The sequence below is a fragment of the Mytilus californianus genome, unplaced genomic scaffold, assembly GCF_021869535.1.
Source record: "Mytilus californianus isolate M0D057914Y unplaced genomic scaffold, xbMytCali1.0.p SCAF_1, whole genome shotgun sequence".
Classification (NCBI taxonomy): domain Eukaryota; kingdom Metazoa; phylum Mollusca; class Bivalvia; order Mytilida; family Mytilidae; genus Mytilus; species Mytilus californianus.
Window position 1 is genome coordinate 69756783 of NW_026262581.1, and position 18439 is coordinate 69775221.

Consider the following 18439-nt stretch of genomic DNA (forward strand, 5'->3'; position numbering starts at 1 on the left):
GGTCACAAGTTATGAGAAATGTCTTTTAGCGCTAAGATTTAATAAAATGAATATGAAACTATTCCAAATTGATTGTAGCTGCCATAATTGAAAAAAAAAAAAAAAGAAATGTGTTATTAACTTATTTTTTGTTAGATTTCTTCAGAAGAAAATGTTATGCTAGGATTTCAATCACATCTGTTATGTAGGTAAAATATATTCTTAATTGATTTCCGGTGTCGAATATGGGTTGTATATAATTAATTAGACTCCTATTGGAGAGTACATAACAAAGCAAAGACAATTACACTCAAAGATATACAATAAGATAAACAATAAAACACTGAGTTATGATTACACAGAGTAAGTTACTTACGACGGTGATATTGTCAACGGGATCACGACGAAAAGTACAATCGATAAAATATGTTCTTAAAAGGTTTTAATATAGTTGGTTTGCTAGCAGTTTCAGTTCTGTAACAGTTCACAAGATCTTTAGATAAAACTTACACACACTAAGTTAAACGGCCCACGTTCCTTATTCTCTAAATCAAAATCCGTGTCACAGGCAAGAATGCAACTTAGCAATTTATTGTCAGTCATATTTACTAGGTGAACACTAAATGTAATCGGGGTTATGTCTATAATGCTGCTCCAAAATCTATCTCGAGCATCAGCTGTATAGTCACATGATAGTATTACATGAGTACAAGGAACATCAAAAAGTTTACCACATTCATCGCATGAGAATTTGTTGTTTTGTAAGTTTACACGTGGCCGTTACCAAATGAGCTTGCAGTGGGCGACGAAGTGCTACTTTCGACGCCACATGCGGTTCATAAATATACTCATTATAGGTACCAGAATTGAAATTTTGAATTTGCGCCACACGCGCGTTTCGTCTACGAAAGACTCATCAGTGACGCTCGAATCAAACAAAGTTAAAAAGGCAAAATAAAGTACGAAGTTGAAGAGCATTGAGGACCAAAAATTCCTAAAAGTTTTGCCAAATACAGTTAAGGTAATCTATTCCTGAGGTAGAACGATTGGATGTCTTTGAAAACAACAAAATCGGGATCCAGTGCCATACGTGGACGCCATTTTACTTCTTCAACCTAATAAATAGACGACTTGACGATCGACTTCTATAATAGAAAAACAAAGGTAATGGGGTTTCCATCCATGACACAAAATCAGTACATTCACAAAAAAAAAAAAAAAAAAACAAAGAAAAAAAAAAAAAAACACACACACACACAATATGTTGCAGAACTTGGAAATAGTCCATCATTGAGAAATTGATCTAAATACTTCGATAAATCATGTTTTGTGAGGATTTCTATAATGCCACAAGCAAAACCTAATCTGCTGTCATTTTGATTGTACCTATCATCAATGAGTCTACCGAGAAGAATACGGAATGAGATAGCCGAGTATGGAAGGCGACATGTTCTTCCAAAGAATAACAGTCTGCATTCACAGATAAAACTTTCTATGGAAAGCCATCATAACAATGACAATCACATATCGCTTCTTGTTCGTCTTGGTAAACCTTGTTTAAGTTTACAAATATAGTGATGACTTCTTTTAAGCATAAGTGTCGTAGTGCAGGTAAGTTTTTGCCCGAGGTCACAACCGTATAATGCTTTCGAATAGCTGACTTTTTGTTTAAAAAATCACAAACATTGAAAATTATATTAACAATATTCTATTCAAAGGTATAATGTGTTTTCCAAGCGAATCCCCAATATCAGAATAGTAAAACCTTATTTCTAAATTTATTATGCATGGACGACACAATACATAGTGCTTAGATCTTAACATAACTGAATTAATTTCTGGTCTTCAAAATTTGATTCCTGATCTCAAAATTATAGAAAACTGATATTCTTTTGGGAGTAATTGGGAAGGCAGGAGGATTTTGGAAATTAATATTTTGGCCTGGTAGATATGTAAAAAATAATCTTGAAAGTACCAACAGGTGAAATTAATAAAATACGTAAAACAAAACCCTTCTGCCCCCTTCCCAGGTTATAAAATGGACGTCCTCTAAATGTTGTTTTCTCCTCCTCATTTGACGTTCTTCATGTAAGTAAATCACGAAAAGCACTTCGGGCGTAATAATGTTTTTTTCGTTCGTTGACTCTATCTCTGATTTTAATATAATTGATCTCAGACTGATAACCGTTCTGTATACTTAAACGGGTGGAGCAGTTTTCTTATCAATAACACCATCCCTTGTTTATGCAATATTGCAATAGAAAATACATATTTTTGCCCTCTTCCTAGTATATTTTATTGTATTATATACGTTTTTAATTCATTTAGTTCTAAATTTTACAAATTTATTTCCTATTATACATTTTGTAGATAACAAGAGGCTCATGAGATCCTGATTTCGCTCACCTGTCTGTAATTTTAGTTTCAGGCATTTGACTTATTTTTAGATCTTTGCTGAACAAGTTTGTCATTTACACTTTCTCTCTTTCTATAATAATATTAAAGTTAATACATAACCCAAAACTGTAAAATTTCCTAAAAAGCAACTATTTATGAACAGTAACCCAACAAAAAGTTGTCCTATTGGTCTGAAGATTAATTGACAGGTAGATCTAAACCTGTTTAACACTTTCACCTATGTCAATTTTGCTCTTACTGCTTTAGTTTTGGAGATGAAAGCCAAAAACTTCATTTGACCCCTATGTTCTATTTTTAGAAACTTCCGCCATGTTTTTGAATGGATCAAATTCCAGAATACAATCTGTAAATTAGATAACCTAAGGAACATTCAATTAAAGTTCTAAAGTATTTGGCAAAGTAGTTTCAGAGAAGAAGATTTTTGAAAACGTAATTGGACTTTCACAAAAAATGTAAAAAAAAAGTTTTAAGGGCAATAACTCCTCAAGGGGTAAATTGACTATTTTGATCATGTTGACTTATTTGTAGATCTAACTTAGCTGAACATTTATTGCCATTTATACATTCTCTCTATCTATTATAATATCAAAGAAAATAACCAAAAAACAGTAAAATTGTAATAAAAATAAACTATTTCAAACAGTAACCCAACAATGGGTTGTCGAACTCGTCTAAAAATTTCATAGCAGATAGATCATGACCCATTTATCATTTTAACACTCTTTAACTTTTGCTCTAACTGCTGTAGTTTTTGAGATATAAGCCAAAAACTGCTTTTGTCCCCTATGTTCTATTTTTAGCCATTGCGGCCAAGTTTATTGATGGATCAAAATCTCGGATACAATTTATAATCTAGATACCATAAAAAACAGTCAGTTAAAGTGTGGAAGTATTTGGCCCAGTAGTTTCATAGAAGAAGATTTTTGAAAAAGAAATAGACTTGCACGAAAAAATGTAAAAAAAAAACGTTTCAAGGGCAATGACTCCTTAAGGATGTGTGTTCCAATTGTTCTGAAATTTTCATAGCAGATAGATCTTAAATTATTAATAACATAAACTCCTGTAACTTTTGCTCTAACTGCTATAGTTTTTGAGATAAAAGCCAAAAACTGCATTTAACCCATTTGTTATATTTTTAGCCATGGCGGCCATGTTTGTTTATGGATCAAAACTTCGGATACAATTTATAAACCAGTTACCCTAAGGAACATTCAGTTAAAGTTTAGAAGTATTAGGCCCAGTAGTTTCAGAGGAGAAGATTTTTAAATGTTAGCAAACATAATGAACAAATTGTGTAAAATTGTCTATAAAGGGCAATAACTCCTTAAGGGGCCAATTGACAATAAAACTTTTTGTAGATCTTACTTTGCTGAACATTTTTTGCTGTTTACAGTTTATCTTTATCTTTAATAGTATTCAAGATAATAACCAAAAACGGGAAAATTTCCTTAAAATTACCAATTTAGTGGCAGCAACCGAACAATGGGTTGTTCGATTCGTCTGACAATTTCAGGGCTGATAGATCTTGATATATTGAACATTTTCACTTGGTCAGATTTGCTCTAAATGCTTTAGTTTTTGAGATATAAGCCAAAAACTGCACTTGACCCCTATGTGCTATTTTTAGTCACAGCGGCCATGTTTGTTGATGGATCAAAACTTCGGATACAATTTATAAACTAGATACACTAAGGAACATTCAGTTAAAGTTTGAAGGAGAAGTTTTTTGAAATAGTTTACGACGACAGACGACAGACGACGACGGACGCCAAGTGATGGCATAAGCTCACATGGGGCACTTCGGGCCCCGGTGAGCTTAAAACGATAAAATTTGAGAAAGCCATTGTTTCATTATTCACCTATTTCTATTCGTTAGTCAGGCGATCTATTTTGTTTATATAACTTCGGTATTGAAAATTGCCCTCGACATTAAAAGAAATTGACTTTGTTCTATCTCAATAACAATGAAACAAAAAATGAAAACGTTTTTTCATAACAAAAGACAAATATATTCAGAAATGAAAAGAGAAATTTAGTCGATTTTTCGTTTTTATCAAAAAACGAAAAGTAAAAACATGTAGTTTTTTCGTTTTTTTGTTTTACGATATTAAAAACGAAAAACCAAGTCTTTCGTTTTTCATATTTGGTTTTAAAAACTAAAAATTAAACACTTTCGTTTTTTCTTTTTCGTTTTTGATTTTTCAAAACGAAAAACGAATAGACGCTAATAAACACATACCAGGTTATAAGTAGTTTTATGTGATGGAAGGCACTCAGTTTCGGCTTAACTTTTATAAATAAAATCTTCAAAACTTAATGTGATTACAATTTGTGCACTTCGATTGTTGCATTAAGATTTCATTATAATGATTTTGCAAAAATAAGTTTAAAATGCGATTGGTAAAAAATGAGGATTAACTAAAGCCCTACCCAGTGAGGATAGTAATGATCTTCAAAATTTAGTATTCTTTCAAATCGTGAACCCTTTGCTGCTGCATCCTTCACGTATACCACGTCTCCACCTGTTAGGAAGCCGATCCACCAGCCAAACGTTCCTATTGTCATGATTGTGTGGTCACAGGCAACTACAGTTGCCATATCAAGTTCTCTTTTACCCAATGATATATATTCTACTGGGGCATGAGATGGCATATTTTCTTTAGACCATGACATCCCATCTGATATAACTAAAAATAAAACAGCTTCATATTTTTGAGTGTAATAGTTAACAGATCTGCTTAAATACTCTGGTGTAGCGATGTTCAACCCATCATGATTACCAACTCTATCCCCTCGCCTTATATGAACACCCACCAAATTAACACTCTTGCGAGACTTAATATTATGTCGTTGTAGTATTTTATCGATCGTCTGTTTTGCTTTTTTCTTTATATGTTTTCTAAATGTTAATTGCATCTTAAGCTGTTTATCATACATATAAAAATATTTCCATGACTGAAGGCCATATCCAAGTTGAATATTATCAGTTGAGCTAAAGTTCATTAAGTTTTTATGGAATGTTAGAGAAGCTTTATCTAAAACTTTTCGAAACCCTTTACACACTTCTTTGGCTTCATTGAATGTCTCATTAATTTCAAAAACTTTGCTGATTTCAGCATCAGAGGGTATAATGAGATCCATATTCTTATACCTTGCAGCAGCAAACGCAGTAGAGAATTGAAACAATCTATTACCGAGTCCACCTTGCAAGATAGGACATATTGAACCCTTCCTTTTTTCGATCAAGCTGTTATAATGTCTTGTTACTGGCGATTCTGTGTATAAAGGCACGTGTGAACTCGTTTCTGTTTTCTTTCTTCTTTTTAATGACATTGATGAAATTGTATCAGTCAAGCTGAGTATACAGAAAAATAAAAATAGTATCAGGCCACCTAAAATATAATAAAAGTTTTAAGCAGGGTTCATTATATAAGTCAGTAAAAATGTATAACTTTGTGGTAAACGGCAATTGGCTTGATCCGAGTTCATCATTGTTTGGTGTTTTCAATAAGTTTTTCTCGTAAATGAGCAGATGCAGAATATGTGCTATTTGTGGAAGAAAAATTTCACTTATTTTCAAGGCTCAGGCTTTTTAAACTTAAATTTACGTTATGAATTGACTGTTTCAAATCAGGAATATGACAGTTATTTTTCATTCGTTCCGTTGGTTGATATAATCGAGCGTTTGATTTTGTCAGATGTTACAGACTTCCCCCCTTTTGAATTTACCTCTGTATTTTTGATAAAACTTGGTAAGGGCATACAAGACAGTTTTGATCCCACGGTTATTTCTTTTACAAAATTTACAAACAAGATAGTTTCAATTAAAATATGCAATAAAAAGTACATATTCATGGGTTACTTTTAGAGATAAATGGGATCGTAATTTTAGCCATAAACTGATACTTCCGGTTTCTTGAACATTTCTGGCCTTCAGACAGACATACCCTTCTTTTTTGTTTCAAAAGATAACCACGAGCGAATGTTTGTAAACATATTTTGAATATCTTCTTTACATATAACTATGCTATAAATTTGTGCAACAATTCTTAAAAAATATTTATCTATGATTTCGTAAAATCGGTACAAATAGTCTTCATACATAATCAAACCAAATGCCATTTTAAAAAAAACGGGGGTCCGTGTACTCGTTTTCAATCCAACGATCAAAATCAGTCGAAGAATGCATCTTTTCCACAATGTCGCGAAAAATAACCCTTAACTTTAGCGACGTCATCACCTAAACTGTTTGAAAAAGGAACCAAAGAATCATTCTCTATCTAAGATAGATTGGAAATAGTGTCTTCAGGTCATTAAAGACGCTGCTTTATCCTATTGTAAAAATTTGTGTTAGCTGGAAAAATCTGACATGAAAATCTCTTAATTCTTACTTAAATAAATGCTTGAATATTGTGGATATAAGAATATCATAATTTATGTTAAAACTAATTTAGAAATGAATCCTATCATTATCATATCGTAGCTTAAGGTAGCACTCCACAGTTAGAAAATTATATTAAAATTGAACCACAAAATGTTTAATCATCTTCTATTCCTGGCTTTCTAATACATTAAGTCAACTGTTTGTGTCATACATGTGTATATGTAATTAATCAGTATCTTCCATAGATTTGTTTTTCAGAGTTTGTATATCCATGGCAACATTCTGCATTTACTTACCATAAAATATTGCAAAAGGGGGCATGAAATTTTCACATATTCCCCCAAAATTGTATTTAAACTAGAATTTCAATCCCTCTGAGTGATACTTTTCCTGAACCTATTGCATTATTCTACCAAATGATCAAATAAGAATTAGGTGTCTTTCGTCTCATTTTTTCGTCAAATTTAATCACAAAGTTCGTGCGACAAAAAGTTGGAAAAAAACATTACAATAATTTCCGGACCAATGTCTGGTATAGATATGAAAATACGGACTGTCATACAGAAAACAGCCCATAATACATACATAACACAATCTTGATGTTCCTATAAACCCACTATGAAGGCTATATTTATCTTCAGCTATCCAAAAATGAATTTTATTGCACACTAGCTTTCATATCTAAAAATTCACAAGGGCCAAAATGCGAAACTACACATCTAACTGTGGAGTGCTACCTTAATAGGAATTTTTGTTCCCCTGTTTCATCTTTTAATACATTTTTCTGTGTTTTGCTAGCTGTAACGATTAATATGGTACCTTATTTTTTAAAATTGGTTCAGTAATATTTAATGAAAGTTAGCAGTTGACGTTGAATCGCGACAAAAAGTGATTTAAAAAAAATAATGCTTGATCAAAGTGCAAAACCTCAAGTTTGTCTCATTTTTTGGTTAAATTTCTAAAACTTTTCCCAATTTTCTGTTTAAAATCATAAAATTACCATTGTACAATATTTAGCTTTTTGAAAGCACTGATAGGTCAATTTTGATGTATATAGCATACTAAACCTTGGTTTACAAACTCTCAAAAAGGGTATAAATTTCTAACAGAAGTGGCAATTTCAGATTTAATTCATGCCAAACTATAACAAAAAATCCTGCTAAAAATTTTTATTTGATTTATTCGCATGCAAAAATATTAAGCGATAAATCCTGACGCTATCATATAAAGCGCAATCTTTTGTAACAAGGGTAAAACTAATGGAGTACAAATTAAGACCGAACCATGTCTTTATTATCAAAATGTCTATATTTGGTTGCTTAGGACAGTAAACAATAAAATAAACATGTATTGCCATCCTAAAAGTTTTTTCCCTTCAGAACTAAAATAAGAATCTAACAGTCAATAGATTTGTTGTAAGATTTATCTTAAAAAGTGCAATTTTGTGCTTTCTGATGTGCCATAAGGTAGCTCTCTACAGTTAGAAAATAAAATTAAAATTGAACCACAAAATGTTTAATCATCTTCTATTCCTGGCTTTCTAATACATTAAGTCAACTGTTTGTGTCATGCATGTGCATATGTATGTAATTAGTATCTTCCTTAGATTTGTTTTTCAAAAGTTAAAATGGTAAAATATAATTCCTTTTTTGTGAATCCATGGCATTATTCTGCATTTATTTATTATAGAAAATTGCAAAAAGGGCATGAAAATGTCACATATTCCCCCAAAATTTGGTTCAAACTAGAATTTCAATCCCTCTGACAATGTCTGAGTGATACCTTTCCTGAAACTATTGACATTATTCTACCAAATGATCAAATAAAAATTGGGTGTTTTTTGCCTCATTTTTTCGTAAAATGTAATCACAAAGTTCGTGCGACAAAAAGGTGGAAAAAAACATTACAATAATTTCCGGACCGATGTCTGGTATGGATATGAAAATACAGACTGTCATACAGAAAACAGCCCATTATACATACATTACACAATCTTGATTTTCCTATAAACCCACTATGAAGGCTATATTTATCTTCAGCTATCCAAAAATGAATTTTATTGCACACTAGCTTTCATATTTGAAAAATCCACAGGGCCAAAATGCGAAACTACACACCTAACTGTGGAGTGCTACGTAAGGCCTCTGCTGAACATTTGAAGGTCCCTACTATGCATTGGTTACCTTTACTACAAGAAAAAAGAACCGTACAACAACTTTTTATCTCGGCATCTATTAAGTGTTCTACAAATAAACTTTTAGTGTTTTTTACTAGTTTCTTAACTACTATCAAATAACTTATCATTTACTTTGTAATACAACAAACGACAATAGTGAAATTAAGAGATACACGATTTTCTGTTAGTTGTTATTGGCATTCAACTAGATTTATGTAAATGCAAATATTCTCAGATCCGTACTTTGTGTCTTTAGTATTTTATCTTAGTTGTTTTTGTGCTTAGTGTCGATATAAAGAGTTAAGCCCTTTTCAGCTGATTTTTATAGTGTGTTATTATTTTTAGTGATAACATCACTGTCCCATGTAAGGGCGAGGGTTTGGCGACAATAAAAATATTTGACCCCATCATATACTGTATGTGCCTTTCTCAAGTAAGGAGTCTCTAATTCAGTGGTTTTCGTTTGTTGCTATATCATGTATATATCATATTTGTGTTTCCTGATTGGTTTCTATATATATCAGGCCGTTGGTTTTCTCGTTTGAATTGTTTACCTTAAGTTTGTCATTTTGAGGCCTTTTATAGCTTACTATGCGGTATGGGTTTTGCTCGTTGTTGACGGTCTTACGGTGTCTATAGCTGTTAGCTTCTACGTCATTTGGTTTCTGGTGGAGAGTTGTATCACTGTCAATCATACCACATCTTCTCATTTTTATATGTACATGTGATAAGGTTTGTTTCTAGATTTTAATTAGCTATCTAATTGACGTATATCACAGATGTTTATATTTCTTATTTTTTTGGCCAAAAAAGGACATGTGGTTATTGTATGATTGCCATTAAGATAACGTTAGACCATAGACCAACTGACATTAATTTGAGCAGCTATCGGTCACCGTACGGCTGTAGACACTCAGCAATACGAAATGTCAAATAGAAAGCTATAAAATTCCCGATATTACAAAATACTAAACAATTAACCTTAGAGAACCAGCACAACATAAGCACAGTTAGTTGCTTGTGGACAGTTGTCTCATTGGCATTTATACCGAATCTCGTTATATATTCTGAAACTGTTAAACTCTTTTTAGGGCTTGTGTATTCATCAGACGATCAGCACAAAACAGAAACAATAACTCACATAGAGAAAAAAAAAGTCGAAAGACACGATGATTCGATCTAAGAGTAATTCTAGTTACTGAAAGCTGGTTTAGAGCCAATTGAAAATAAAAAACAAATTATATTTTCCTGTATTGTTTACACATCAAGCGGATTCAGTTTTTAGTTATGGTTTAATTTAATGAAAGCAAATTCAATTTTAGTCCAGTCAAACAATATATAAAGATCTAGATACAGTGTTAAAATTATAACCTAATATAATAGGATTTTGAAAGATTAATAAGCTAACGTTGATTGACGTTTCCACGCCGGACCCATTTTAAATATAGAATTCTATGTACATTGCACCGGATATACATAACGAATAAAAAATATCAGGCTGCTAGTTAGGTACACCAGACGCGCGTTTTGTTTTCTTTAGACTCATCATTGGCGCTAAATTAAAATTACTTTTCTTCCCTGATTGTTTTTCTTTCTTCAATGTTGCAAGTCTATACTGATATCGTTTCTAACAATAACTTATTGGTGATCTCTAGTGTATACTGGTGTCTTCGTACAATCAATGTTCACATGTACATTATACCAATAAAAACCCTCACTAATCAATTTTAGTTATAATACAATGTGTGATACTATACACTTTGACATTTGAATGTTTAAAATTATGGTTTTGTGTTTCTATTGCAGATTGCTGATATCAATAAACATACAAATATGCCTATTATCAGATTAAGTAATGTTAATGAAGCTGCCCATGACTGTGTCTACATTGCATGAACAAATATACATCACATTCACCAAGCTACAGAAAGGACTAGAAAGAATGCTAACTAACACCTTCAATGATGTCATTAAAACCAACTAGTAATCTTGTTGTCTACAGAGAGGTGCTAAATTAACGAAGCAGTGTGTTGGTCAAGTGTTAGTCATATATTTTTCTATTAATATGCAAATTCACTGTGAAAGTAATGAATGATCAGATCGGACATGTTGATTGAACATGTCGTTTGCATATGTTTATGTCTTGAATTTTATCACTTATTCCGTTGTTAAGTCTGACATTCATTTTACCGACATATATATATCCTGTAACAAAAGTTAAAATAATAGGCGTAATATATCATTGGGACATTTGAAGAAAGTCAAAAGGCTAGAAAAAAACTGAAAGACGACGAAAACACAAACAAGTCCAAAAACACTAAAAATTACGAACTGAGCAAAACAAACCATACCAAACTAATATCATGTGCTTCAGAAGGGTTAGCAGACCTTTAGCAATTAGTGACACCCTTAATCTTGCACGTGTCAGGTACGTAGTTGGTGATAAGTCTTGTTCGTTGATGTTGTGTTTGATCTCGAGTTCGATCAATTAGATACAAGTGAATCGAGTGATGCCAAATTGATAATAAATCTCATAAGTCGAAAAGGAACTGACAATGCCATAGCAAAAACCGAGAAATGACCAAAAGACAAACAACAGTTCACACACAACATCATAGAAAACTAAAGACTGAGCAACACGAATCCCACCAAACATTTGGGTGATCTAGGAATAATTCTGGTTGAAAGAATGCAATTTTCTATATCCTTATTGGACAAATGGTCAATAACAATAGAAACAGTTTAGTTCTTGTACTATTTCAAATACACATTGATACATGAAGAGGTTTATACCTAGACAATCTGCAGAACGGTACTTGTAATGCTGGTATAGTACGTACCATAAACATGTTAAAGTGGACTTATTTGACTTGAATTGGCCGTTTGTATACATAAGTTTATCACAAATATATATGAATGTTAGAGTCTCTTATTTTGATGATGAACAATTGTTCCATTCAATTCCATTTCATAATTCCCGCGACATTTTTTCCGCGAATATGTCTATATCATTATTCATTATTTAAAACAACTTTGATACATAACTAGTAATATATTTTAATAAAACATTGCATTAGTCTCATTTATTTCTATTTTCATTAAACACAAGTGCTTTACTATTCTGATCGGTGCTACAATTGGTGACAGATGTTAAAACAAAATACCCAAACAAACAAACAAACAAAAATTACCATAATACAATGAAAAAAAACTCAGTATACTCAATATGTACACGTTAATTGAAAAACATAGTATATGTAAGTTTAACCATTAAACTAACTTAAAATAGTTGATTACAGAGCGTTACTGAAACTTGGGGTATATCTTTAGAGCCGAACTTTTACATTTTAATACTGAAAAAAAAACAAAAAAACTTAAATTGTTACCGAAGCTAAGAGTATTATTGAAAAAGCTTTGGCCAGAATATGAACAAAAACCAGGAAAAACATATGTTTTTGGCACGTCACAAAAAAGTCGTTGAAATCTATTATGTTCTTGTTTATATAAATAGTAAAAACTTAAATGCTGTATCCACATATTCTTATAAGATGTATTAAAAAAATGGGAAATTGAAATATATGAACAAAGCTTTCGCCCTAAGTCATCTTCTTTTACGGAATAAAAAATATACTATCGCCAATACTTTCTAGTTGTAAGGGATAAGCAAGCATGGTTCTAAATAGTGGGTTTATTTATAAGTTTACATGGTTCTACAAGTCAACATACCTATAAGCTTTACCTAGTAAAGATTAACTAAATGTAACTGGAATGTCAATGATAGGTGAGAGTGCGCTGGAAACAAATATTTCATTGTGTAGTGTAACTGGTTCATGTACCTCTTTTCAGATTAGACGGATTACATTTAACCCATCTCACAGTGAGTGCACTGAACACTTTTATCCAATCACAAGGTGCAATGAGCACACATATTCAATCTCATAGTGCATCGAGTACTTATACTTCATTCTCAAGCGCTCCGAAAACACGTATTTCTTCCCAAGGTGCATCGATGATAAGTCATTACACACAAGGTACACTAAGCATTGGTCCTTTCACACAAAGTGTACAGGGCACATGTAAATATCACAGTGCACTGAGAGCATTCGTTCAACACAGTAGTGCATCAAACACTTATGCAAAAGTGCAAGGTGTACCAAAAGAAGAACATTAGGATACTTGACCTAAAAGTTGTTATAGACAGCTAAATATTCTGCCAGATAATACATAACATGGAAAGGTCCAACGAGTATGCAAGACACCAATATTTCAAACCAGATTATTCGAGACAACAAAACAACCAAATGAGATAAGAACAGACTTAACATCAAACATGCAAAAAACATACAATTGAAGAAGTGACTTGAGCATTTTCAGATGCAAATCGAAATAATTGGTGAGAGAAATAACTGTGACATAAGACGTCAACCAGAGAAGATATATCTGTTTTTTTATAGATGAAACTTTACAACTTGCATTCGAATTACCTAATAAAACAGGGAGTTAATATCGACTTTTATCATTTTCATTGAGAAGCGATTTTGAGATAACAACCTACCTGAAATCTTTAAAAAAAAGTTGCAATCTGCCAGAAAAAGATACAATAAAAATGTAATTGCTGAGCCTGTGCAAAAGAACCAAGGTCTTTCTTCGCATGGTGAAAGAGAGGATTTGTCCAAACATGCATTCCAAATCAGCACAACACCATGCCATGTTAAAGTTGGGTTAGATATTTTTAAGCAAATCCACGCATATGACATGGATGTAACACAAAATAACCCAATTCAAACAGAATGCATAGACACGTTTCATACAAACTCTGATAAATTAGCTCCATTATCAACTGTTCTAAAAGAACACCAATGTTACTACACTGAAGAGGAGGATTTCATTATTGACTGTAACGAAGAGATGTTCGATGTAGCATTTGCGGGTGTTACCGTGTATGAAAAGAAAGAAGATCTTACTAAAGCATTAAAGTTAATCATAGGACAAAGGAAGGTATAACATCGGGAGATAGCAAAATTTGAAGGGAAACATCAGGAGAAAAAACCCTTTAAGAGAAACACCAGATAGAAATAAAAGAATTAAACAAGAAAACATAACTTTGATTGTTTGAGATTTATCATTTAAACAAGACGTAAAGGAATAGTAAAGAAAATTAAAAGCAAGAACTTTGAGCACCAACTAGAAATATAGGACCAAACAATAATGATTGACCAGCAAATAAGAAAATAAGAAGTATTGTGAATGTACCAAAAGAAAACTGCGATTCCATTTAAAAGTGGACTTTACCAGAAAACATAAAAAACACTTCAAATGTTCAACATTTTATTACACATATGAAACATTTTATGAACAATTAATTCACAAAAAAATCATCATTAGTATGAATATTCAATAACATTAATATTTTATTGAATTTATGTTATGTGTTATGTGTTATGGTAAAGATAATTAATCACCCTCTTCTTTTATTAGATTTGAGTTTGGTTCAACGAAATGTATGCGATATATTTGGTTTACAGTTTGATTCAGAAGAAACGCCGACATAGCTAGATAATACAATTAATTATCTATTTACTATCACAATTTGATATAAATAAGTATTGTAATTTTCATTGTTATTAATAAATGTAATGTCAGTATTACAAATCTAATCTTGAATCAATCCTAATCCTATCTTATTTTTGGGAAATATTTTTACAAATTCAAATGTGACGTCACTTTGTGTGCTTTTTTAGAATTTCAAATGTGACGTCACTTTGTGCGTTGAGGCTTTGGCTAACTCGGCTGTGTATTTTTATGTGTTGGATTAAGTTGTTTTATGTACTTTATCCGTTTTTATTCTGTAGTTAGTCCCCACTTCGGTTTTATCATGTATATCTATTATATAGTCATTTTATAAAATTTACTGTTTGCAAAATTATAAATTATTTTAAATAATAAGGATGTTCTTGTCCCTAGCAGAAAAGCCTGGCCGTGTTAGGCGCAACTTTTTGGAAGTTTTGGTCCTCGGTGCTCTTCAGCTATGTACTTGTTTTGGCTTTCAAACCTTTTTATCTGAGCGTCACTGGTTGGTCTTGTGTGGACGAGACGACGTCTGGCGTATTGAATTTTAAGCCTATTACCTTTTGTTAGCTATTATTCGTGTGTTTCTTTGTCCTATATGTTCTCCCATTTATTTGTATTGTGGTCCTGTCATGTGATGTTGTCGTTTTGGTGTTGTGTTTTACGTTGCCATAAAAGCGGGAGGTTTGGCATGCAACAGGTTCAACCCACCATTTTTGTCTTGTCCTGTACCAAGTCAGGAAAATGGCCATTGTTATATTATAGTTCGTTTCTGTGTGTGTTACATTTTAATGTTGTGTTTTTGTTGTGTCGTTGTTCTCCTCTTATAGTTGATGCGTTCACTCAGTTTTAGTTTGTAACCCGGATTTGTTTTTATCTCTATCGATTTATGAGTATCGAACAGCGGTATACTACTGTTGCCTTTATTAAACTTTTGTATATATGTATATTTTATTTGATAATTTATTTGAGCAGAACAAGACTTTTAATGCTATAATTTTGCGGACAGAAGTCTACACTTAGGGAGGCAGTGTTGTGTGAAGTTAAAGCCATTAATCTTTTAACTATAATTCCGTTATATTTTTATCTTATAGTTCTTGCAATATATTTCCCGCGAATATAACATTTATGTCTTATTGTCATCATGTCGGTCCTATATACTTTCAGAGTAAATTCATATCACGATGTCGTGGACTCGTAATATATGTTTACATGTATTTATTATGTCTTTTTGTTGTAGGTTGCACTTCTGTAAATATAGACAATGCAATTTCCCATAGAAACTTCTTTTACGGCTAAAACTGTGCCACTTTTACTATGAAGTTTCATAAAAAATTATTTCCTAGAATGAAAAGTTTATATGCACTACTATTTTTTTTTCAAAGGTCAAAACATAGGGCTGTGCGGCATATTTCCAACATTTATATGCCTCGGACGTCTAAGAGTTTAAACATATACTAAAATTCTGAACTACCCCTCCCTCTACTTTGGGCCTTCCTCAGGATTCAATTTCGCCGCTATCCATGTGTATTTATACTGGTAACATTCTCAAGTTGTGTCTCTACGAGATGAAGCATAAAGATCATATCTGGGAACCAGTAGGTAAACAAAACAAAATATCTATGAATACCAAATTTCTCCCCAAAAGAGGCGTGGTTTGGGAAACAGCTGTATTTTCAAAGTGCAACCTGAAATTATTTGTTTACTTCTGCGTAATTTGTTTTTTTTTTTGCGCTGTTTTGTTGTTTAGCAAAATATAGCTCTGATATTTGGTATATGATATCGAACAGTTAATACACTTTTGAGCATTTTTTCGAAATTATGTTATAGAATAAAATCGATGTGACTGCTACAAAGTATACACCTTCTCGCTATTTAGTCAATTCAGAAAATAACAGTAACTTAGACAGCTCATATTGTGTCAAGTGTCGCAAAAACAACAAAGGTCACCGGTAAACACATGAATTTTGGAAAATTTCAGAAAAGGAATATTTTGATATTGTAAATAAAAATGCTTTGTTTGAAGAGTTTACGATGGTGAAACATGACTCTTGTATGCACAATACATTGTTTAAACAGGGCCTCTAATAATTTCAACTGGATTTGGGACGTCACGAAAAAGTTGTGTAATTTCATAACCTAGCCGAATTGAACTAAATAGCGATAAGGTTTTTTGGAGACGGATTAACAAAATCAATGTTGCTTGTTTCTGGACCCTATTTGTTTATAATTTACTATCTAATATAGAATGATTTTATTCATTGTATTTTTAACCAAAGAATGTTACAATCATTTGCAAACTGCAAAAAAAAATAATGATCTGCAAGGTTGACATTCTTTATAAGACCATATATAATGTGTTGTGTTATAAACAAGTTGACACAGACACTCTATTAATGAAAGCTGTTATTGAATACCTCAGAATGCCTAGTAGTCTAAGAGGTTTTATTAGTGCAGGCGATGTTGCCATGATGACACAAAAGCATGGTTTCATGTCCGGCTAAGTGAAATTTAAAATTTTCTACAGAACTATGATTGGACTAAATCACAGACCAAGCTTATGTAGTAATGATGTTTGCTTTGTATAACCTTAGTTTATCAAATAGAGAAAAGCTATCATGAAATTGTGACATGTATAAATATATATATCATTCTATAGACGTATAAAATAAAGTTACAGTAAAGTGAGTGGATAGCAAATATTATCATCCTTTACGAAATACAAAAATAGTTGAAACTTAAAGTTCTTCCATCTTGATACTATGATAAATCATGTGCTGTCGAACAAATCTTCGAGTCTAAAGTAACAACTTCAAACCTACAAATTTCATCGGGGTCTGTCTTTGATAAATTGCTGCTTAAGCATTTAGACAAAAATCACTGGCAAATTGTGTATAGAAATATTTTAAAAAAATAATTCACAAATGAACGGTCAATCATATCAGGATGGACTCAATAAAACTATCGAAGTGATAACTTCAACTTTAACATAAGAACCAAAGAAAACTGTTTAAAAAAACTCTTTTCATGTCAACATAATCCAGAACTTGAAAAGGATTGTTTGTAAGGACGTTTTTCTTCGATATATGCTTTTTGATGTCTAACTTAGTATTAAATTGTACAATCTTTGGAAATAATGTACGTATGCTAGAATAAGATAATACTTACATTGAGCTAAATATTTAAACTGTTTTGTCTACAAAAAATTTATTACATACATATATAATCAATGCAAATGATTAATGCTTACGTATACTCTATACACTAGAACTTATTTATTCTTTTTTAGTTTTCAATCTTGTTTGTACCATCATGTCTTATTTACCTTGCGTGGGAAGAAATATTTGCACATTGTCAATAGCTTACTTATTTTAAGAACATTTTTATCAACTGATCAAGGTTTCTTCAATAAGGGCCTGTCTATACACCATGTAAACAAAACACCTTGTTTACTGTTAAACAGTTCTTTCCACAGCCATGTTTTCAGCACAAAAAATCATTGAATATGCCCGGATCCATTATAATAGTTATTAAATTGTGCTTTGGTAAGCACAAAGGCGTGTTTAAAAACTGTTTTAATACATCAAATTGTATTGTAACATATTCGTATGCGCTAAAAGAAAAGACTTAAAGCAAAAGCGCTATTGGAAAAAGATGCAAATTAGATTTTGATGTTAGTACGCACATTTTTCCATTAATGAAGACAGTATGCATAGGTCTAGTTGGCTTTACAGGTTTTTAAGTTTTTATTTATTTAATTTATTGTGTCATTGAACCCTTATAATATGATCAAATATTATTTTACCTTTTCTGTCATTGTTTGCAAATCGTGTTTTATTCCTTATTTTGAATTGTTTATTAAAACATTAAATATGCAAACTAAAATCACTCATGGAAAAAATTGTACTTCTGCG

General features: G+C 31.9%; 1 protein-coding gene across 2 annotated transcripts; it reads right to left on the minus strand.

Moving 5' to 3' along the window:
• Positions 1 to 319: 319 nt before the first annotated feature.
• LOC127723215 (galactoside alpha-(1,2)-fucosyltransferase 1-like) lies at positions 320 to 18384 on the minus strand. 2 transcript variants are annotated; one of them, XM_052229777.1, is made up of 4 exons: positions 18331 to 18384; positions 17694 to 17721; positions 4828 to 5789; positions 320 to 1124 (listed from the first exon to the last, which is right to left on the minus strand). In XM_052229777.1, the coding sequence occupies exons 1-4, from the start codon at positions 18340 to 18342 to the stop codon at positions 1095 to 1097; spliced, it is 1032 nt and encodes a 343-aa protein (XP_052085737.1). In that variant the 5' UTR covers positions 18343 to 18384; the 3' UTR covers positions 320 to 1094. The 2 variants fall into 2 exon arrangements, with proteins under 2 accessions (XP_052085737.1, XP_052085745.1); XM_052229785.1 differs by lacking the exon at positions 320 to 1124 and having other exon boundaries at positions 4636 to 5789.
• Between the last annotated feature and the right edge of the window lie 55 nt (positions 18385 to 18439).